Genomic DNA, 22,038 nt, shown 5'->3' on the forward strand with positions numbered 1-22,038 from the left:
GGTTGTGGAAGCGCTACCACAGTCATAGGGCCAGAACGGAGAGGCTACAGAGGAGCTACTTCCCTCAGGCCATCCGAATCCTGAACGAGGACCCAAGACTTTATGTTTTATATAGCTGCATCTTTCTAAATAATAATGATATATTTTAGATGTCTCTTGCACAAAATTCGGCCTGAGAGATCTTTGGGGAGCAACTGCATTAACAAGGAAAGATTTAGTTTAACAGGTTTACCTCCAGGATGGTTTGTAGTCGTCGGTGGCCCTCAGGCGGCCCAGACTCAACAGGAGGAACTCGTGCATCTCAAGCAGCCACTGGTCCACGTTTCCCATGGACATGAAGCCTTTCAGCTCAATCTTGTCTTCCTCTGTCAGTGCTTTCAGGTACTCAGCTGGATACCTCAAAAAAGGCTCCTTTTTATAGAAACATGGAGAGAGGTATTTCACATATGTGTTAAATTACCGGGTATATTCTGAGTAAAATGTTTTGTTTTAAGTACACACTGAAAATAGCCAAAAAATAAATGGATGAATCACTGAAAATATTATTTCGACAAAACCGGTAATAGCATAAAGTTTTCTTTAATAATGTTCTATTCAGTGCTCTTGTTTTACATTTAACTAGCCCCCCAAAATGCTGCAAAAGCAACACTTACCGTCTTGAGACGCAGCATGTTTTCAGATTTAAGGGAGGAGAGGAGTTGCCAGAGAGAAACACAATGTCTGAGGTTGCATCTGCCCAGAGCCTGAAGAAACAACACAGCAGAGTAAACAGTCTGTTCCATACAGTTAGAGAGAAAATAAATGAACTTACATCTACAGTATATTTTCTTTAGTTTTGGGGTTTTAAGGATATAATTAAGATTTATTTTTAGGAGACTATTTTACTTGTGTTTATTTGGATGATTGATATAATTTATTAATGGTAATAAATATATTCTTTATAGTTTAAAATGTCCTTATATTTGTGTAGATGGGGAACTACATAACTTGGTGCACAGTGCCTGTAGTGTTAGTAATTGTTAGGTAAGTGATTAATTACTTTACTCACGACCAGAAAGTAGTTATGATGCATAAAAGGATAGTTTCACAATTTTCATCGTCTTAAAACAAGAACACTGAAGCAGGTTTTGCTGGCTGTCAACAGTCCTGTTTATATAAGCCAATAAGAGACCTCTTCCTAATGTGCTTACAATGTAAGTGATGGGGGCCAGTTTACACTGACAAAAAATAACTGTCCCTCATCTTTAGGAAACCTAAACAGTCACTCCAGACAAAGAGGCTGCGTATGCACCGACCTGCAATATGTGACGATCGTTGTGGTCGGCCATCTTCAGGATGTCCTGGAGGTAAGTGACCAGCGACATCTTTGGATCACCACCAGTCATTGAGAGGAAACCCAGGAGCAGCTCCGTGATCTTGAGCGCCTCACATACCTCGCTGTAGGAGTCCAGCTCTCTGGACAAGCCGGTCCGGGTCAGAGAGGACAGGGTGTCCTGGACGAACAACAAAGTATGAATGAAGCCTGAAGCTATAATCTAAAATCATTGTAATCAATGTACATCACAACTGTCAAACTTCATAGTTAAAATTGACTGAATGTTTGAACGTTTCACTTTCACTTTACAATCAGCTGATCGTTTGTGTCCCATTTTCACGCCAGTCACATTTTGACTGTACAACTGTAGTAGTTTAAAGCCCAACCATGATGTTTTTTCCTAAACCTAACTAAGGGGTTCTGTTGCCTAATCCTAAGCAAGTGTTTTTGTTTAATTCACAACATTAAGCACTAGTTTACTGTGAGCGAAAAGTGATGCAGAGGGATCGTTATGCATGTGTTTACATGCGACTGAAAAGTGACACGAGGGATCTGACAAAGTGTCAGTATGTGACGAGTTGAGATGAGAACGTGTTGGATTAATACTTATGGGGTCATTTATCAAGCCAAAATATCAACAATTCTCTGGTTTCCGCTCGTCACATGAGAGGATTGACTGCCCTTCTGTTTTATATCATTGTAAACTGAATATCTGAATATATTCAGCAACTGGATTGCCAATTTCTTGCCTCGAATTTGTTCAGAAACAGATTTTGGCAGCCTGCTGAGGTGAAATAACTGAAAGTTTACTTGCATATTTCCCCTGTTTCCATACAGGGGGCAGGAAATGCATCGTGTGCATAGTTGTGGGTGTTTTAGGAGCGTCGAGGATGCACACATGAGAATTGGAAGGATCCTTGACATTGGAATAGTCCTTCAACAGGATTTCATTACTTAGTATCCTTGAAAAGTTAATGCTGGTTCCGATAGAAAGGTGTCAGAACATCGCAGCTTGTTGCGTATGGGACTGTGTAACCGCAGACCGGTCAGGGTGCCCATGCTGTCCTAATGTTATGGCTGATCGATGTATTTGTGTTTTTGACTAGGTAGATGTGAGATGAAACACATTTAGGGGCAATTATATAATGTAATATGTTGCCATTAATTTACCTGATGCACTTTTCCTTTAACAGCTTTGAAAATGGTTTCATAGTCTCTCTCTTGTGTGTTGACCAGAGTGGGAATCCCCTAAAATAAAGCACAAAACGAAGTGACTTTAGTGAAGCACAGAAATAATACTGTAAAATAAGTAAGGCAACACAGAGCAGATACAATGACAAAAAAGTAAAATACGATGTTACGATTTGCTTGGTGAAAATGTCTTACAGTGTTGTTAACCAACACAATGAATACGATCTAGGTTTATACAAAATATTATGAACAAACCAAGTCAAAAGGACTGGTTAAGTTTGTGTGTGTCCATTTATGGTCTTGCCATTTGCTTTAACCAATCCAGGCAGTGTGGACTCACTGTGCGGGTGATGAGGGGTTTTCCCTGCAGGAAGCGGTTGAGGATCTGCTGCTGGATCCTGGGCAGGTCATATTGTGATATCGTCTCTTGGCCACGTTCCAAGCTGTACTGGCAGTTGGATAAAACTAGAGGAAGCAGGTCCTTGTCCAGTTCATAGCGGATCACATGCTGCTCCATTAGCTCTGCCACACTCACCTTGTTACTGCTGCAGACATCACAATGACATCAAATATTAACTTTTTAGTCCAGGATTGACATTTCTTTATCCAACTGCAACAGGACAAATAATGACATCAACCAAAACCTCTTTCAATATTCATATTGTTTTTAGACAGACAAAATTGTGAACCTGTCCTTTAAGGTACAATGACAAAGCAGCATCGTTAAAACAGCATTTTGAAACATTAAACTGAAGCATTCTTGTCTTTGTTGGACAACAAACTTTTTTGTATGTATTGTACCTGCTGTCCTCTCCGGTGTGGCTATCCACAGCGTTCACCAGCTCATTCTGTAGTGCCACCATGTAACTGACCAGCCCTGTGGCACACAGGCCTGGACCCTGCCGCCGGGGCAGGAGGTACTCCAGGTCGCTGTTCAGGTTCAAATTCTCGCTGCAAAATTCATCCGGGATCTTCAGCTCACCTGTAGGTTGGAGAGGACAAGGAAAGATGAAAATGCACTCATTGTGACTGTCTCCAAGTGTAAATATTTAAGGATACAAAGATTTGGATGAGTACTTTACTTACTGCTGGTTACAGACACTCTGAGCAGATTCCATGTTTTCAGGAAGATGTCAATGTGTTTCTCATACCATCTCCTCATTTCTGAAACAAGACATGTTGACAATATTTACATAGTTTGTATGACAAAAGATGAATCAAGGAAAAGAAAAATCTGAGTGTGTAAAATATCATCTATTGTTTGTTCTATGCCTCCCCATCACTAAAGAGTCAGTCCATTAGGTTTTAGTCATTTTGAGAACAAACGAGGCTTAGGAATAATCATTGCTCGGAGATATCGCAGCTGTACCTGTTTGCTTCTCGATGAACTCTCCGATGGAGCCCACTATCTGGTCAGTTGCATTCTGGAATTTTCTCACCAAGTGTTTCTGCAGGATTAGGATGTCTGGAAGGAGCTTAATCTGCCGAAATTCTCTCTCCTGAAAAAGAAAAACACAAATTAAACAGCAGATAATCATGCCTCGTAACCATATGCTGCATATATAAAGGCATTAAGATAATTGACCGTAATACTTCTTTGGCCCATTTATAATTTTGCTGATCAAAACAAATTACTAGCTGTCAAGATGAAGAAGTAATTCTTCCTTTTATTGAAACTTTTAAGAGATTGTTATTCTGATTTCTTTTTTGAAAGATTACTGGGAAAATAAGTCAATTTTTTAACTCACACATTTCAATCACCCAGATGATAATAAAATAAATTATGGCTGTCAATTGATTAAAATATTTAATCACAATTAATGGCATGATTGTCCATAATTAATCTTGATTTATCGCACATTTTTTATCTGTTCAAAATGTACCTTAAAGGGAGATTTGTCAAGAATTTAATACTCTTATCAACATGGGAGTGGTCAAATATGCTGCTTTATGCAAATGTATTTATATATTTATTATTGTAAATCAATTAACAACACAAAACAATGACAAAAGAAACCCTCACAGGTACTGCATTTAGCATAAAAAATATGCTCAAATCATAACATTGCAAACTCAAGGCCAACAGGCAACAACAGCTGTCAGTGTGTCAGTGTGCTGACTTGACTATGACTTGCCCCAAACTGCCTGTGTCTGTAAAGGGGAGATTTGTCGGTACCCATAGAACCCATTTTCATTCACAAATCTTGAGGTCAGAGGTCAAGGGACCCCTTTGAAAATGGCCATGCCAGTTTTACATCGCCAAAATTTTGTGCTAGTTTGTAGCGTTATTTAACCTCCTTCGCGACAAACTAATATGGTTGGTACAAATGGATTCCTTAAGTTTTCTAGTTTCATAGGATGCCAGTATCTTCACTCTAGCTTTAAAACTGAGCCCGCTACAGCCTCCGAAAGATTAATTGCATTAATGTGTTTAAGAAATTAGTGGCGTTAAAACAAATTTGCGTTAATGTGTTATTATTGCGTTAACTTTGACAGCCCAAAAAAGTATATAATTTTATGTTCATTATTTCTCAAAATTGTTTTGGAAAGTATTGTCAGTAATGGGGATAAAAATGTACAATGTATCCTAACGGTGGTGGAGCTGTTATAGTTAGAGGGGTGTATCCCCTCAGGAGCAAGAATGTACTCATTAAATGTCACAGCAACTTAATACTTTTGAATTATAAGATATCTTCTGGGCATGGTTGACATTTGGTCTAAAGGTTGCATAAAAGAAAATCTCATGGAGTGTCCAAAATGCAAAGAGTTCATCCTCTGAATGTGTACAGTTACTCAAATTAATCCACCAATTGTATTTTTAATGTTGTGTAGAAGTGGAGACTTTGAATTTCTGGTGGCCATAGATCAAAGGTGAGGAGGCCAAAAATATAATTATGAATCATCCTACAACAAATTTCATAACAATGTGGCTAGAGGCTGTCAAGATTTCTTGCTCTGCACCAAACTGGTGAATTCAAAGCCATTTTGTCACAAAGCTTTACATCTCACAGACATTCACCTTCTGCAGGAACCTCCAGAGAAGAGGCAGCTCCTCCTTTTGGTCATGCTGCTCCACAATGTGTGTGAGGCTGAGCAATGAGAACCGCTCCCTGCAGCTCCACACCGCCGAGCTGTGGACCGGAGAGCCCTGCGGCAGCGACGTCAGAAAGGTACAATCATCACCGAAGGTCGTCCTCATGATAAAGTTGGAGGATACACGTGTGTCAGTCCTGATGCTGCCCTTTGCTTCTTGCAGGAGTTGATCAAGATCCTAGATGCAAAATATTGGTAGTAGTAGAAGGAGAGTTTACTGCAGCAATAGAAAAATGTGTATTGTGCAAAAGAAAACCATGAAAATATCAGCATATAATACATATGCAATACATGATGAGAATATAAAGAGAATCAGTTCATTACAATTAAACATAATAATTAGATAATTAAAATAAAAGTAGCTTATAACAAACAACAGTATTCCCATATTGACATTGATGACTGTGTAGATGGCCATGTATTATATGTATGAGTCAAACTGCCCATTGTCAAATATAATAAAAGCTTCATCATCACTCATAAAAGGAAAAAAAAACAATGTAAAAAGGTAAAAAGCCATACCCTCAACTGAGGCGTCATAATATCTGCAGCTACAGTAGTCTCCCAGGTGTTTCTGGATGCTTTGGTTGTTAGGCAAGGATCAATACCAGCTAGTCAAAATCAAACAGAAGATATTGTGTAAAATACATCATATACTGTTATGTTCACAATATGTAAACATTTAAGACACATTAGATGTGGTAATGTGCAGCTAACAAAATAGTTACAGTCAGTGACTGACTGGTGGTGGGTTTACAGGGACCGGCCTGCACTAGCTCCTGCAGGGATCTGAGCACCAGGTGGACAGTTGTAATAGTGTCGTCAGCTCCTCTTCCCAGTGCCTCTGACAGCTGATCCAGATCCTTAAATATATGTAGACTGAGAAACGAACCAACATCATCCACAGGTGGCTGGATGATGTGATGGACAAACTAGAGGAACAGAGAGTGGGGGACAACGTCATAGTCAGATTCAAAAGAACAGGCAAAATTATTAGTGCTTTATATCTATTTTGCAGAGCTCATTATCTGGATAGAATCATCTGATTTCTCAGCTACACACAATGTCAACTCTGAAATAATGTTGATATCTCATTTTGAGAGTAATTCATCATCTGCTCACCTGGGACTTCTCTGAGGCTCCCAGCCACATGGCCAAATGTGTAACCAGCCTGACCAAAGTGAAGGGACTCAGAGACATGTTTTTGGTGTCTGGGTTGTTTCTTTGCTCAGGATCTCCTAGGATGTGGCCAGGCTTTGTGCGATCCCTAAAACAACAGATTACAGCATCAGTCAGTTAGTAGTCTGGGGGAGATGTTTAAATGTTACTCTACAGGATATTTGGGATTACAACTACATTGAAAATGGGTTTAACAAAGGAGTCACAAATTATCATCCTAGTGTTACTACTCTCAAATTAATGATAAATAATTTAATTTTGTTCAATATAAAACAGTTTTCTTAATATCAAAGTCTGGAGTATTTTTGGAGTAATCACATGATATTGAAAATGTTGTAACTTCCGTGGTTCCAATAAATCCCCATAAAATGGGCAACTGGCGATGTACTAAATATTTGTCTACTTAAAGGAACAGCGTGTAATATTTCTAGGGATCTATTAACAGACATGGAATAGAATATATTTATAACTATGTTTTCATTAGTGTATAATCACATGAAACTAAGAATTGTTGTGTTTTCGTTATCTTAGAATGAGCCCTTCATATCTACATAGGGAGCGGGTCCTCTTCATGGAGTCTGCCATGTTGCTCCTCCATGTTTCTACAGTAGCCCAGAACGGACAAACCAAACACTGGCTCTGGAGAGATCCTTTTGCATTTTTAAGTTACCTGAACTGTAGTTCTCTGACACGCTTGTGAAACTGCGGTAACGTGAGCTGAAGAGTGCAAAACTGTCAGCCGTCGTCTGACTTCCGTTGCTCCTACAGTTGTGTTATTATGGTAAGGATGACGAACGGCCTTACCATGGTTTTGCACTTGGCGGCTCACGTTACCACAGTCTTGGAAATGGAGGAGTGAACACTGTGTCTTTGTGGCCTTGCTATTTTACCCGCCCACAAAATATCTAAATGAATGATCCCTCCTTATATTATACCCTACCCAAAAATTCCGTTTAATGACACTCACTGATGCAGCTCAATTCGTTTGAATCCTGGCAAGGGTAAATGTTCGTCCCCTCCAACCTCCTGGCCACACTCCAGACATTGACCTCTCTCCATGGGCCGGCCACACTGCAGTGGAACACATCAGATCAGATCATTTTCTACTCTACTGTATATTTTTATCACTTCATGTCTGTAATCAATGTGGAAATAAATTAACTGGAACTGCACAAAAGTAGCTTACCTCATCAACAAAGCATGGATGCCCTTGTGGACACTCTGTGAAAAACAATCAACCAATTAAAATAGCCTTAAAGCTGCAGTGGGTAGAAATGGAGCAAATATGATTAAAAAAAGTATTTTTTATAAAACGGTCACTATATCCTGACAGTAGTGCATGAGACAGGTAATCTGAAAAATATCATCCTCTGGTGCTCCTAATGGCATCTGCACGATTTCACAGACCGGAGGAAAACAACCAATCAGAGCTGGAGTCTTGCCGTCCAGCTGCCGTCTGTCGATCACTCGCAAACTTTGACCAAACGGTCAAACTAGGCAGCGCTGATCAAATATGAATCAATATTCTGTTACTGTAATACCTATTTATCTCCTCAAATGTTTTCAGAAACATCTTGTAGTGTACTGTCTAGCTGTAAAATGACAAAGTCTGGGACCCGGCAGCCATGTTGAGATCAGTTGAGGAAATACCAAGCACCGCCCACCAGCCAGAGCACAGCCAATAGGAACGCTCAATAGGAACGCTTTCTCTCTGAAATGACCTGTGATTGGCCAAAGTCTCCCATCACAGGCTAGATTTTTTAAAGCCTGATAACAGAGCCACGAGGAGGAGCAGAAGTCTAGTTATCTCTCAGAACACTTGAATTACAATATGCTGAAAGGTTATTATGGAATGTTTGCCCAATGAGGCCAAAAATATTCTGCCTACTGAAGCTTTAAATCACCTGGATTATTGAGACAGAAGATAAACTAAACAAAAAATTAGTAGGTGGGATTATGTGACTCCTTACACATCCGATATGATGATGCAAACTCAGAGCAATAAAGATTATCTGAGGACTTTCAAACCTCTGTTATAGAAAATTGTTTATTTGAGAAATTGTTTGAGAAAACCAAACTGCAAAAATTAATTATAAATTAAAATTGTGGTTTATATATGAATGATTCATACATACCATACCAAGTGAGCGTCCCAAAGTTTTGCTGTATGGCTGCTTGGGCAACAGCTAACATGTCATCAGGCATTGTGGGTATAAATGCTGCCTGTTAAATAAAATTAAAAAGTAATAGTTGGCATGAAAATAACATGAAAGTAATCATCAGTTATTATTAAGTAATTTAAAGAGCTTTTCTTTACAACTATTCTGTCACAACAATCTGTCTTGAAATGAAAATCCCCATCCACTGATGTTGAACACTCCCAACACAGGACTATGTAAGGCACATTAAAGTTGTAAAATTGACAGCCGTCTGTCATTTGACACCAAGGAGATTTGCAATCATCTAAAAAGGCAGATATGACACATGTTTACCTGCATATTTTCAGGAGACAGACCAAGTTGCTTCAGTGGCATCACCAGGTGATGAGTCCCAGTGAGCAGCACAGCTGCCAGATGGATGGTCAGCTCGATGATATTGTTGTCCACAATAGTATGACCAGGGTTCATTGCCAGCGCTCCCAACCTGTTGTGAACCAAGGCTGAGGCAAAATCCCTTACGTCTCTTTGATGTAGATACCTTGAGCCCTGGATGAGCTCTCCAAATGCTTGGCATTGCTTCGGCGAAGACATAAGAAGACACACAGTGGCAATAAGCAAGATTTTTATAGCACCATTATAAAACATGTGGTTGCAAATCAAAAGCACAACTCGGCAAAGTTCTAAGAAAAGAAGTGAAAAGTTATTTCATTGTTTTACCTCCAGATTTGTTCATTATTTACATTTTTGTGACATCTTGATACCTTTTTTAGGGAAGTCCACTGATTTTACACGTTAAATCAGTGTTTTTGTCAGAGGACTACTCCTCAGTTTATGAAAACTATTGTATTTCTGCTGTGGCTCTGGAGTTTAAATGTCTGACAAAATAAAGCTGATGACGTCATCAGGCATTATGAGGGTTATAAATCTGTGTTACAGAAAACTGTTGGAATGACATATTTCCCTAATGTGCAGCCACTTCCCTCCTCAAAGGCTCCCACATCGACAAGTGGAAGACCTTACTGCAGCCACAAGACCCACTGGCTTCCCACACTTTGAACAAAACTGATTGTGCTCTGCCAAGCTAAAAGCGTTGCTGTCTGGAGGTGTCCGGGAGATCTGATCTACAAGTTTTTGGATGACGTACAGAATATGTTCATCTTTCCTGTGGAGGGATTGAACAGGCAGCAAACAAAAATGTTTAACTTGCTTTAAGTAGCAAATGAGGCAGTGTCTTTCACAAGGGATTAATTGAGCCCCTGATTGTTCTTTACTCATAGTCACATTTTCTATTATGTCTATTTGTGAACAAAGAATCTAATCCAATAAATGATGAATGAATAAATGTCATGTTGAATGAATAAATGTCATGTTTTCCTGAATGAGATCAGCCCCTGTTCAACTCTTGGTTGCGTAATATTGTGATGTTAATGGGCTGATTAACTGGGGGAAAGTGTGGTGTGACTGGGCTGGTTAACTGAATTGACAACAGGTGTGCCTGATTGCGGGCGCGAGATACTCGGATTTGAGAGACACAAGGCAGTTGAAACAGGGGAGCGAGGTTGTAGCATCTGTTTTTTTACGGCGGCTCGACACTCTGCGGGAGGGAGGTGTCGTTCGTAGCTGTTTAGAGGTGCCGGCGATGAAGACAGACAGAGTAGGGGGTTAGTTGTTCCAGTGTGAGGAGGGAAGGTTTATTGCCTCCTGTAGATAGTCAGGGCCGGGCCATAGAGGGTGCAGTAGCCGCCATCGCTCCCCGTGCTGACCCGACACCCAGCAGCCACCATCGCTCGTGCTCGTAATAAAGATTGACTGTATTTTGTATATATTTGTATTCTGTGGTTATTTGAAGGTTCTGACTTAACGAAACTCATACTTATTGCAATATTATCTAAGATGTGTAATATATTATTCTGTTTCTACAAAAGGTGTATGTTATCACTCTTTTTACCTCAGGGGTCGGATGAAGTCCTGTATTTGCAGATCTGTACAGAGTAGTAACCTCTCGGAAAAGCGCCAGGAGAATGAACATTGTTCGATTCCTTGGTGGCGCGGTGCATTTCTACATCAATGGAAAACAAATAAAGATAAATTAGTGAGTATCTACTATTCAGACTGAACAAGCATTTGGTCCCAGTACCAACTATGGTAATGAAACAGATCTCAAGTTTTTGCTCTTTAACTATTTCATTTTGGACTTTTAGATCTTTATTTTCTCCATTCCAGGAAGTTGTTTTTCCATTCTTTATCGTACAGTGTGAAAATTTGTGCAGTCCCTCACAGTGAACATCAAGTCACTCAACTTATTTTTGGTCAACATTACATCATTGCATGGTGATGTTTTTTAAGTGCAAACTGATTATAAAAGTCTGTACTGGACCTTTCCATTTAGACTTCACTCTAACTGATACAACTAAACCAAGCTTCAAGACTGGGGGTTTATTTTCCTACAATACAGAAACTAATGGAAACCATGAATGTCTGGAATGGTAAAAACAAAATAAAGTAACTTTCCTAGTACACGGCAGCAGTGTTTGATTAATGGAAATTATAACCTGTGATGTAAAGCAGATGTGATTTGTAGTAAAAAGGCTAAAAGATTCAAAATCACTGACATGCCATGCATCATATGCATTATATTTCACATAAACTACCCATATAGTATGCAGGTTAAAAATAAATATTCTTTTCCTTGTGTCAAAACACTGCAAGATGTACAGGAATTGGTCAAAGATATGAAAGAGAGTGTACCTCACAGATGTTTTCTATCTGCTCAACATCACTGTCTACTACTGCCTTGGCAACTGCATCCCTCACAGCCTTGTATTCCTCTCCATACACAAGATACTGGTCCATCTGGCCTCCGTCTTCATTCTGGTCACGCCATGAAAGGAGTTAGAGGGGCAAAAACAATAATGCAATATATCCAAATATATGGATATTAAACTTAAACTTTATTAGAATCGTCATATACTGTACATACAGGAACATACATGGAATTTGACCTCTGCATTTAACCCATCCTAAGTATTTTAGGAGCAATGGGCTGCTGTGAAGCACCCGGAAAGCAAATTGGGGTTCAGTGTCTTGCTCAAGGACACCTCGACATGTAGACAGTGGGAGCCAGTGATTGAACCGCCAATCTTTGGGTTAAAGGACAACCCCCTCTACCCACTGAGCTACAGCTACAAATTAATTTGAGATGTCCTGGTGGCTCCCTGGTCCGGGAATAGTTTAATAACTGCGATAAATTTGACTCCACGGTTTGTTTCCATGATTTAGTAAATGAAGACCTGCAAATGATGATATCAAATGATAGTGTGCTGCTGATGATTGGCTCCACTAGCTGTACCATGTAATAATTGTGACATGTTTACATGCATTTTTTAGAGTAGATTTGCTAATGAATGGTGGTGTACCTGCTGATGGATCTCTGTAGGGAAAAGCCAGCGGAAATTTGGTTGTTTCACCTGCATCTGGACGGACTCGACACCCTGCCATTCGCTGAGCTTGCGAATCAGGTAAACACGGTACCAATCATTCCCACTTTCCTCACAGAACTTAATCACCATGTTCAGGAAATCTTCTGCTCCATCTGGGAAATTGTTGCCTGCAACAGCAATGTGGTCCATCAGACTCTTAATTTTTTTTATTGCTAACCAATGCAAACTGTCAGCAGTAGTGAAGTAATCTCTTACCAGACAGATTGTCACTGATGAGCTGGGCAGCCATGGTGAGGGACAGACGCAACCGTGCAATGTGCTGCAGATGTTGAATAGACACTGTTGCTGGAATAGAAGTGACTTTGGCCAAATAGAAGTGCAGGAATTGTGTTTCATCATTGTAAGCTTCAGCCGTGTCGCCTTCCTGAGGCATTTTCTCCCACATGGAGTCCTGCAAAGAGAAGATGCTAGAGTTAAGTGTCACTTCAACTGACTCCTATCAGCAATGAGCAGAAACTGAAACAACAATTTGTGGTACAGCTGCCATCCAGAGCCAGATGGTTGTATTGTAAAGGACAGAGGGTGTCATATCCTTTACAGATTGTAAAACTCCCTGAGACAAATTTGTGATTTGTGATATTGAGTTATACAAATAAAATTGACTTGACTTGAAATCCAAACTCCTTCAGAACCCTTCCTGTCCCATTCAGATACTGGAGGGTATCCTGTAACTGTACTGTTTTTTAAATAATGAGCCTGAATAAAACACCTCCTGTAGACTTACAGTACCCTGACATTGCACATAAACCTGCACTTAATCCAACACAAAAGACCCCTGCTCCTTTGTATCTTTTGGTGTAAACTGAGTCCCAGAGAGACTCGAGTCAAAATTACAGAAATCACATTAGACCCCCAACATCTGGCCTCACCACACAAATAGTTGGCCCTTCTGGCACTGAAACGCCCAGTAAAAAGTTCAAAGACCAAATAGTAATCCATGAGAAGTGTAATGTCCTGCTGGAGAAATAATTTGGTTTTGGGAGGTCACACTCTCACAGCAACACAGTTTTTGTGCTGCTTCATAAATATCTCATAATAATATAATATTCAGTGAAATCTTCCTTCCATTTTTATTGGTACATTTCTACACTATTAAACATGATAAAACAGTAGTCATATGTTTGTTTAAATTATGTTTTACCTCCATGCAGTTGATGTACAAGGCATAAAGCTCTGCTTTATCCCTGTCATCCACAAATCTGCTTTCTTCAACAGATGACAAATGCTGCTGCAAATATTCCTGGACGTCATCAAAGCTGAAACACAGTTACGGTCATCATAAACATGGTACAATGCGGAAGAGCTTCGCACGTTGAAGTAGAGGCGCTTAAAACGAGTCAGACATTTTCTCACAACCAAATCCTTCAATATGATTAAAGCAGCAATGCTGTCAAAACTCCTCCTCAGTGTTGCTGACAGAGCTGACATTTTTATCTGCCAGACAGCTCATCATTTAACTTCAGATGTTGAATGGTAACATTACAGAGATTCATTTAGTTTACCTACCTGAACTTCAGCAGCAGCTTGAGGATAACAGATCGCACGACTGGGTTTTTATCTGGGGACTCGTCAAAAGGCGTCAGATCTTTGGTGTGAATCTGTTCATGTTCTGGTTTGAAAGATGATTTAGAGTAAATATTAGTAACAAAATGTGAAAAAGAGAGGATAAAAGATATAAAAAAGATAAGTTATGATTGTCAAAAAAAAACACAACATATGTAATTTTTTTTATTAAAGCTGGGGTAGGAAACGTATCTGTTGGGACCCACCATTACCAAATGGTGACAAAGACAATGAACTACGCTTCTCAGGATCCTTGAGTCATGCACCCATTGAGAATCTCCAACCATGGACTCAGCTCAGTAGCCATTGGCAGAGGACTCAGCTCAGCAGCCATTGGCCACTGTAGCATTCACGCATACGTGTGAAATTCCCCCAGGACAAAACCAAAGGATAATCCTTTGTTCTTTATCTTTCTTCACCCTCTCCTCACCTCTGCTGACCTGCGAGAGGTGAGCTGCTGCTCTTCCTCCAGACCAGAAGCTGTAGAAGTAGCTCTGCTCTGATCTATGGCCTGTTAGGAAACAGACAGAAATACAAGGAACCTCTAAGCAGAAGACGCGAGAGCCTGCCTTTTCACCAACTAACTTCAAGCAACAACCGCAAGGAAGTTGGCACCAAGCTATCAAGCTGCTGGGAAGAAAGTATTGGAGCGACCAGCTTCCTCCAATCTGCACAACTTGATTTGAGCACAGCAAAGACAACATCTTTGACTTGGAACCACAACGTCCGCACATGGAATTACCAACCTTTTCTCCCATGGATTGGTAACGTACTAGGCTTTGGTTATTGGTCCCTGATTCCAGGGTGGTGCCCCGCTTATTATTAATGTTTATTGATCATTTTTATTAATACTAATAATTCTATTGATATTATTCATTAATTTGCTAATAACCAAACCTGTTCCTACCAAATCCCTACATATCCAACCGCAAAAAAATCCACGACTCAACGAGGGAGCATTAGGGGAGAGGAGGACATCCTCTACAACCGTATCCAACTACCTCAGGTCTCATTCACATGTAAGAAAACACGTACAATATCATAATAAATGTAAACAACTAACATGGCTATTGTAAGTACTCATGTTAGTATTTGGGAAATTCGCCTGCCTAGCCACTCCGATGACGAATGAAATAATTAGGCGGGCTTATTAAAGGCCTGCGACAGCCACAGATACCAGATTGTTTTCTTTTTTTTGTCAGATTGCATTTGATTTTTTGATTGCTGTCGAGATGTAATGAGAATTTCAACAAATATAACAAAAAGGGTGAAGGTGAAGAAAACAAAAAGGAAACAATATTTCATATTATGTTGCTTTGAGCTCTACAGTAAGGCGTACCTGTCTCAACCATCAGGTAGGACAACAAGTGGGTGATGACAGGTTTCTCTGGCGGCATGTTGTCCTTGAAGCACACAGTGGAGAGCAGATCAATGAAGAAACCATTGCAACGCTGCCTGAATTCGGCATGTTTCTTAATAGAGTCCCTGCAGATTCACAAAAATCAAATGCAACATAAAAATGAAAAGTGATGACGTTTTATCAGTATTTATTAGAAAAGTTCCGAATGTGGCTAAGATTAGCCAACAGAGTCCCCAATTATTACTCTGTCAGACAACTTTCTTGCTTCAGTTTGTATGCCACTGTACTGTCTACACATACGGGATAAGTGTATGCACAATAGGAAATCACTGAGTGATATCTGTCACACTGCTCAGTGTCCAAGCACACACATATTTCTTTCATGGCGGGCGGCTCATTAAGCAGCTGCTAAGCACTGTACAGTGCAAAAAAGGCTCCTGTGCACTTAATAACAACAGTGGTGCAGTTGGTAAAAGCCAAGAATAAAGTTCATAATAGCTTACATCACTTTAACAGTCGAACCCTACGAGCTCTGCGTTGGCTATTCTGTAACTGATCCTGGATCCAGAGAAGAATATGGCTTTTTACAGGTGTTAAATGGTACATGAAATATTTAAAACATCTCACCTGATATCTTCAGAGACATGTGGCTGAAAGTCATTTGGTAACTGCTGCCTGCAATTGGGACAGGAAGTCTGTCCTGCATCAAGGCTTGCCCTGATGCATGTTAAGCAGTAGATGTGATGGCAAGGCAGCCCCACAGGATCCTGAGGCTCCCTCATGCACACCGCACACTGAAGTCCAAACCTTTATGAAAATGAAACCAACGTCAATCAGATTCATTGAAGTGCAGCAAAAGAACATTTTTCACTATTTCATTAAAAATAACTGAACTGTCAAATTAACAAGCCCTTACCTGAAAATGTGATCACTTGCCCCCTGCTTACAGGACTTTAGTACTTCAATCACAGCTTGAAAAGCCTTCATTGATTTTACATTGGAGTTTCCCTCCAGAACCTTAGAAAGAGGTGAAAAACATTGGATATTAATAAATCAATAGCCATAATGGTGATTTTTCAGTTTTTTTCAGTTGGCTGAACGTCATGTAAAATACACCACAGTAATGTGCCAACATGTGCCAAAAGCATGAGGACCATCATGAGACACCAAAATTCTTGGTTAAAAAAAGGACCTCCATCACATTGGATGGAGGCCGCACTGCTTAATGTTTTGGAGAATATATTGGTCTACAAAAATCTACTCACCCTGCTTAAGGTTTGAATGTGTTTCAGGACCAGTGTTCTGAGCTGATTCTCGTCATTTTGGAAACCCAGTAGCATGTGTTCCACAAACAATGAGAGGATGTAGATGCGCTTCCAGTCCTTACTTCAAAATATTACAGACCATAATCACAGTTAGTTTGTTGTAGATATACAGATTCACCCCAGGAATTGGTAAGCAGAGATGGTAAGCACTAGATGATGGTTTAAGTCATCAATTCACTCATTATACATGGTCATTGCAATGTGAAACAGCACCACTACTTGATTTCCCTGAAGCCTAACGGGTTTAATATTGTATTTCATAACATTTTCATAATTTCTTATGACTTTAGCAGAAGAGCTCATTATTTCAGATGTGATGGGGCTGCCTCCATTATAAATTCTGCCTAAGTCCTGCTTTTCCTATTCTGCCTCCATCCCTCCCTTCAGCCAAATTCTGACTTTCACAGCCACCGGCATTGCCATTCTCCATCAATCCCAGCCAAGTTCATGAAATAGTCACAAAATTTAATGTATTGATTTGTGTACATAGACACAAATTTCGAATTTTTTTCGTGATGTCAGCACAAAATCAATTCATATGTAATCCACGTAATTGTGAACCGGGAAGTATAAAGAGCAGCGAACGCTGTGTAGGGAGGAGGTCAGGGTGGATGGGTGGGTCAAAAAACACAGGACTTTTGCCCAGGAGGCCGCTGTTTGTGTCCCGTGTGAAACAAAAAGTCAACGTTGATTTATTTGTCATGTAATTTCCATACCTAAATTATAGCACTTCCAGTATTATTTTAACTCAAACCACGATTTTTTTCTGAAACCTAACTAAGTAGTTTTGTTGCCTAAACCTAACCAAGTAGTTTTATTCTGAAAAGACTGGAGCAGAAATTTACATGTGCGTCTCGGGTTGCTCGTTATTCATAAGAAAACGCACGAAAAATACGTTGTTAAAAGTCGTGCTGCGTGTCAAGAAAAAAAAAGAGAAATTCGTCTCTATATACAAGAATGAAATAGATACAATTTAGTGACTTTCACAAACTGACGTGAGACTGTGTTGACCATCCATCCGATGGCCTCAGGCTTTCCCACCTGTCTCAGTCTCCAACTTGCTGCCTCTTGTAGTTATTATAGTAGTGAATGAAGTTTTTGCGCAATGCCACAAAATAGAGTTGTTGAATAAGGCTTTATCTGTGCTATTCACAGTGCACATGGTTGACTTTGGCATTGCATCACTGTGTGAAATATACATCCACCCAGTTTCTAAATAGCTCATGGTATTATTGATAAGAGAGTAGAGCTTATTCTAGCAAACACTGCATGAGAGGCCTGGGTACCAGCCCTGGTCAGATCATCAGTCTATCAAAGGGCATACAGACACACATATAGAGACAAAAAACATTCACAATTTAAAGTTCCCAAGCCACCTAACCTGCTTGTGACCAGAGTGGGAGGGAAACAGAGCATCCAGACAAAATCCATGCAGACACATGTCATTTAGTATTTTACTCCAATTTCAGTACATCGGTTTCTTACCTGGCACCACGGAGTCCTTCTTTGCATCGCTCTCCATATTGTTTGGAGTTATGTTGAGAGCAAATCAACTCCAAAGAAGTCTGCAGTCTCTTCACCTGCTTTAGCCAGTGCTGGCATAGAGCATCAGTATCTAAATTTGCAGACTCCAGGAGTTCAACACATGCCTTGGCCGCGTGGACATCCAAAACCTAAAGGGCAACAAGACAGTTTGGAAGTGATTCAATACTTTTGAATAATTTGAAAAAATCCTGTGAAAAGAGCTCAATAATATGCAAAACATCCAAATAAATGCCTTTCAATGATAACAGAATTAAAGGGTGGTCAATATTTGTTTTTTCTGTACAAAAATTGTTTACTGAATGTCCTCTCTGGTCTGGGATTTTTTAAAATGAATACAGTTGTGATGCATTCTCTGAATTTTAGTGTTCTGTACCCTGCAGAACACCATAACAAAACAATCATTGACCTTTCTTATCTCCAAGCATCTCTGTGACATCATAACACTTTGCACCTTGAAATTACTCAATGACAAATTAAAATCACAGGCCTCAAGTTTGTAGGATGGGTATACATTTTCCATTCAGAAAATGTTGCTGAAATTTAGAAATGTGTTTACCATCTCTGGACAATGTCTAATGTGCTTGTTTCTTTGCAAAGAAGAAACAACAACAGGCTGAAGAGATATCATCCGTAAGAGGTTCTGCAGACGACTTTGGTAGAGATGGTAGGCGATGTGAATGAGAGGGAGAGAGAGCTCATCTTCATCTCTTTTTCGTCTCTGTATTTCATCAACGCAGCTGGCCAGGGCCTGACACAAGAGCTGAGGAGTAAATGCACAAGTAGATTAATAATACCATATTTGTTTTTAACAGCAATGTTAATGAGCAACCACATTAAGGTAAGTTTGACTGAAGCATTTAAAAGGTTTGACAAACCAATTTCTCCATAACTCAAGTGTAGAAAATCCATGTGGTTAATGCTTATGTATGCACCAATGAGTTTAGTTAAATTTCCTTCCACTACTAGTCGTGTGTTGCATCAACAACATTTTGAGGCAGTGTTAAATTGGATTGTTGCATTTGACCCCACTGGATTGGGTTGTTGAAACACCACAAAAATCAAATATATACAGTAAAATGTTTTGAGGAAGTGAGAGCAGTAGTATTGCAGCTAATGGACGCAGACATTAAGCACTTTATTTACTCTTACCTGCAATTCTTCATCTGATGCACCTTTCAGGGTCATGGTAACAAAATCCTGCAGGTACCTTTCGAAAAATTCTTTCTTCATTTTTTCATCCACATTTTTTGCCAAGTAACTGCCAAGTGGAGTGTTCAAGAACAGTTCTTGGAAACGTCGAGGTAAATGAGCTGCACAGAAATGCCACTGGTAAGTAATGGTTCAATCTTTCAGTTTCAGCAAGTACTTAAAATGTACAGCACAACTGAAGGACAGAGGGCATTCAGATATGTTACTTATACAGTTTGATATTTACTTTCAGGTCTGGATGTTTGCATCATGAGCCCATCCAGGAAGTCTTTGATCCACCAACTGAAGGGCATGAGGCAGTGCATGATGTTGCCACCTGTGCTATGGCTTTGTACCATTAAGATACTGGAGCTGTATGAGAGGCAAATGTTATGAATGTGACTTTGCAAGACAGAGGAATTACAATACTTTTATTCTCACCAGAATAGCCTCTAACTAATACTGTTATTCATTAGATTTGACTTGCATTTTTTTCATGAGTCAGAAAACAAACCATTCAGAACTGATAGCTGTTACAATGTTTCTTTTTAAAAACTAAATGTAAAAAAACAGACTAAAACAACATCAGTGGTATGTTGTCAAGATTATCTTGATCATCAAAGATGATGAATCTCAAATTGAAGCACTTGTGCTGAATAGATACCATGATCATACAACCAAGAGATACTCACTCGCTTTCCACCCTCACATAAGGTACATGGAGCATCTCTTTGCTCCCAAATAGCTCAAGCCACAGGTTCCTGATGTCATCGCTCTCATTCAGCAGAAGGTCCACATTGCAATCTCGGTCAATGACTGAGACCAAGATGGCTAGAAGTGGAGTGACAACTGCTTGGATTTTCCTCCACAGTGTGTGTCTGTGAGAAATATCAAAATGATTTTCTTAACATCAAGCTGACATTTGCATATGTAAAAAAAGATGAGAGAGTGATACACTGGCAGTGATAAACAGCTGAATAGCTTGTGTAGTTGAAGTTTATACTATAAAATAGATTTAAGTAAGTGATGGATTAAATGACAAAGAAAGATTGTATGCAATTATAGTAAAGAAAAAGGTCACAAAGACTATAAGGGATGTAAAGGAGAGACGTACAGGAATGTTCCCCCCTCTTGAAGAGCATTGACATTAGATGCCTCCGTTAGAACCCATCTTTTTGGATTGGGGATGATGGCCTCATAGTCCTCTAACAGTGAGTGGAGACGCTTCCTCACAATGTTCGCAAACACACCTTGAAAACAAAAATTGTCAGTAAGGTGCATTTTCACTGCACACGGAGTAGATGTGTATAACAATGGCCTGAAATGAAAAGATCAGCCACATTGACTTATTTTCTAACCTTGTGTCTGACTTCCATCCAGAAGTGTGAGCAGGTTCTCAACTCTCTTAGTGCTGAGTTCACCACTGTCTGCTGCATCTCTGAGCATGCTCACTGCACTCTGCACACAACTCCTCATCAGATTTGTTACATCAAACAAATCTCCCCAAACCTACAAAAATGTGAACAAATAAATTAACAACAGCGGCCCGGCATTTGAAAAAGGAAAAATGTCCTATTAGTGAATCCTGATTCAGTAACTGACTCGTGTCATGATGTTGCATTTTTTGCCACATTATGGCAAATAGTAGGGATGACTTTGCCAATGTATAGTAGTGAAATATGGTGAAGTGTAATCATGGTGAAGCCTCGATTTCTATGCCAAATCATAAAACATTCTCAGCTGTGGATAGATGCTTCCCATTGTCATGTCTGAGTCAGTGTGTCTCCTCACAATGACTCCTAGATTCAGAATATTTAAAAATTCACAATGAAATTGTGAGCCCTTCCTGGTTTGGTATCCGGTTACAATACTAATCTGATCCCTGAACTGTGATTCAGACTTAGCTGACCTAGCTCTTTCAAATTACTTGTTATGCTGGGTATGTGTTCCGTTACCAATTTAAAAATAATGCACAAGTAGGTAACAAAAGTAAAAGAAAAAAAAAGTGGTGGCAAATGTTAAACTTCTACAGTTAGTTTGTACTTAACCATGCATCAGAGATTAGTAAATTGTATTTTGTTTATGAGCCTGACTGGTTATCAGGTTTGTTTTGTTCTTCCTGGTTTATGAATATGGGTGGTAAATTACACATACAGTGGAATCATCATTTTGTGGCACACCGATGTGGTCTTCTGTCTCCATGGCTTGAAAAGAAAGAGAATTATAAGTGAATTTACTCATTTACTTAAAATATATAACATTCTTTAGAAAAATCTGATCTTTGATGAATTACCCTCTGGTGGATCTTCAAAAAGTTCACTTATGCGTAGATTTTTCAGGGAATGAACATCAGAAGCAAACTCTTTTGATCTTCTGAGATCATCAATGTGAACAGACATCCAAGGACCTGAAAAAAAAATTATTTTAAAAAGTGATATTAATGAAGACACAATATGTAAGTTTTAACTGTTATTTAAATTGTCTGCTCTTTCTTTCTGATTAGTTTTTTGTTACTCTTAATGTGCAACACATCAGGTGCTACTGTATATATACTGTATTAATATTATTACCATTACTATTGTTTTGTTGTGCTAATATGTTGGTGAAATAAACCAATTTG

General features: G+C 39.5%; 1 protein-coding gene across 1 annotated transcript in view; it reads right to left on the reverse strand.

The window, feature by feature from the left end:
- LOC141767438 (E3 ubiquitin-protein ligase rnf213-alpha-like) overlaps positions 1-22,038 on the reverse strand; it is a 54,627-nt gene that overhangs the window by 1,759 nt on the left and 30,830 nt on the right. Inside the window, exons 32-66 of the mRNA XM_074634728.1 lie at positions 21,712-21,825; positions 21,573-21,622; positions 20,777-20,927; positions 20,533-20,668; positions 20,111-20,296; positions 19,666-19,790; positions 19,380-19,540; positions 18,787-18,990; positions 18,171-18,358; positions 16,626-16,746; positions 16,277-16,377; positions 15,988-16,167; positions 15,340-15,485; positions 13,944-14,046; positions 13,579-13,693; positions 12,633-12,828; positions 12,354-12,544; positions 11,686-11,808; positions 10,886-10,996; positions 9,271-9,513; positions 8,914-9,001; positions 7,965-7,999; positions 7,746-7,849; positions 6,722-6,866; positions 6,357-6,531; positions 6,122-6,210; positions 5,526-5,777; positions 3,876-4,005; positions 3,593-3,670; positions 3,308-3,488; positions 2,847-3,051; positions 2,486-2,563; positions 1,296-1,493; positions 654-743; positions 233-411 (exon numbers count right to left, since the gene is read on the reverse strand). Coding sequence (XP_074490829.1) covers positions 233-411; positions 654-743; positions 1,296-1,493; positions 2,486-2,563; positions 2,847-3,051; positions 3,308-3,488; positions 3,593-3,670; positions 3,876-4,005; positions 5,526-5,777; positions 6,122-6,210; positions 6,357-6,531; positions 6,722-6,866; positions 7,746-7,849; positions 7,965-7,999; positions 8,914-9,001; positions 9,271-9,513; positions 10,886-10,996; positions 11,686-11,808; positions 12,354-12,544; positions 12,633-12,828; positions 13,579-13,693; positions 13,944-14,046; positions 15,340-15,485; positions 15,988-16,167; positions 16,277-16,377; positions 16,626-16,746; positions 18,171-18,358; positions 18,787-18,990; positions 19,380-19,540; positions 19,666-19,790; positions 20,111-20,296; positions 20,533-20,668; positions 20,777-20,927; positions 21,573-21,622; positions 21,712-21,825 — 4,972 coding nt within the window. The remainder of the gene's footprint in view (positions 1-232; positions 412-653; positions 744-1,295; positions 1,494-2,485; positions 2,564-2,846; positions 3,052-3,307; positions 3,489-3,592; positions 3,671-3,875; positions 4,006-5,525; positions 5,778-6,121; positions 6,211-6,356; positions 6,532-6,721; positions 6,867-7,745; positions 7,850-7,964; positions 8,000-8,913; positions 9,002-9,270; positions 9,514-10,885; positions 10,997-11,685; positions 11,809-12,353; positions 12,545-12,632; positions 12,829-13,578; positions 13,694-13,943; positions 14,047-15,339; positions 15,486-15,987; positions 16,168-16,276; positions 16,378-16,625; positions 16,747-18,170; positions 18,359-18,786; positions 18,991-19,379; positions 19,541-19,665; positions 19,791-20,110; positions 20,297-20,532; positions 20,669-20,776; positions 20,928-21,572; positions 21,623-21,711; positions 21,826-22,038) is intronic.

This window comes from Sebastes fasciatus, chromosome 5, assembly GCF_043250625.1.
Source record: "Sebastes fasciatus isolate fSebFas1 chromosome 5, fSebFas1.pri, whole genome shotgun sequence".
Taxonomy (NCBI): domain Eukaryota; kingdom Metazoa; phylum Chordata; class Actinopteri; order Perciformes; family Sebastidae; genus Sebastes; species Sebastes fasciatus.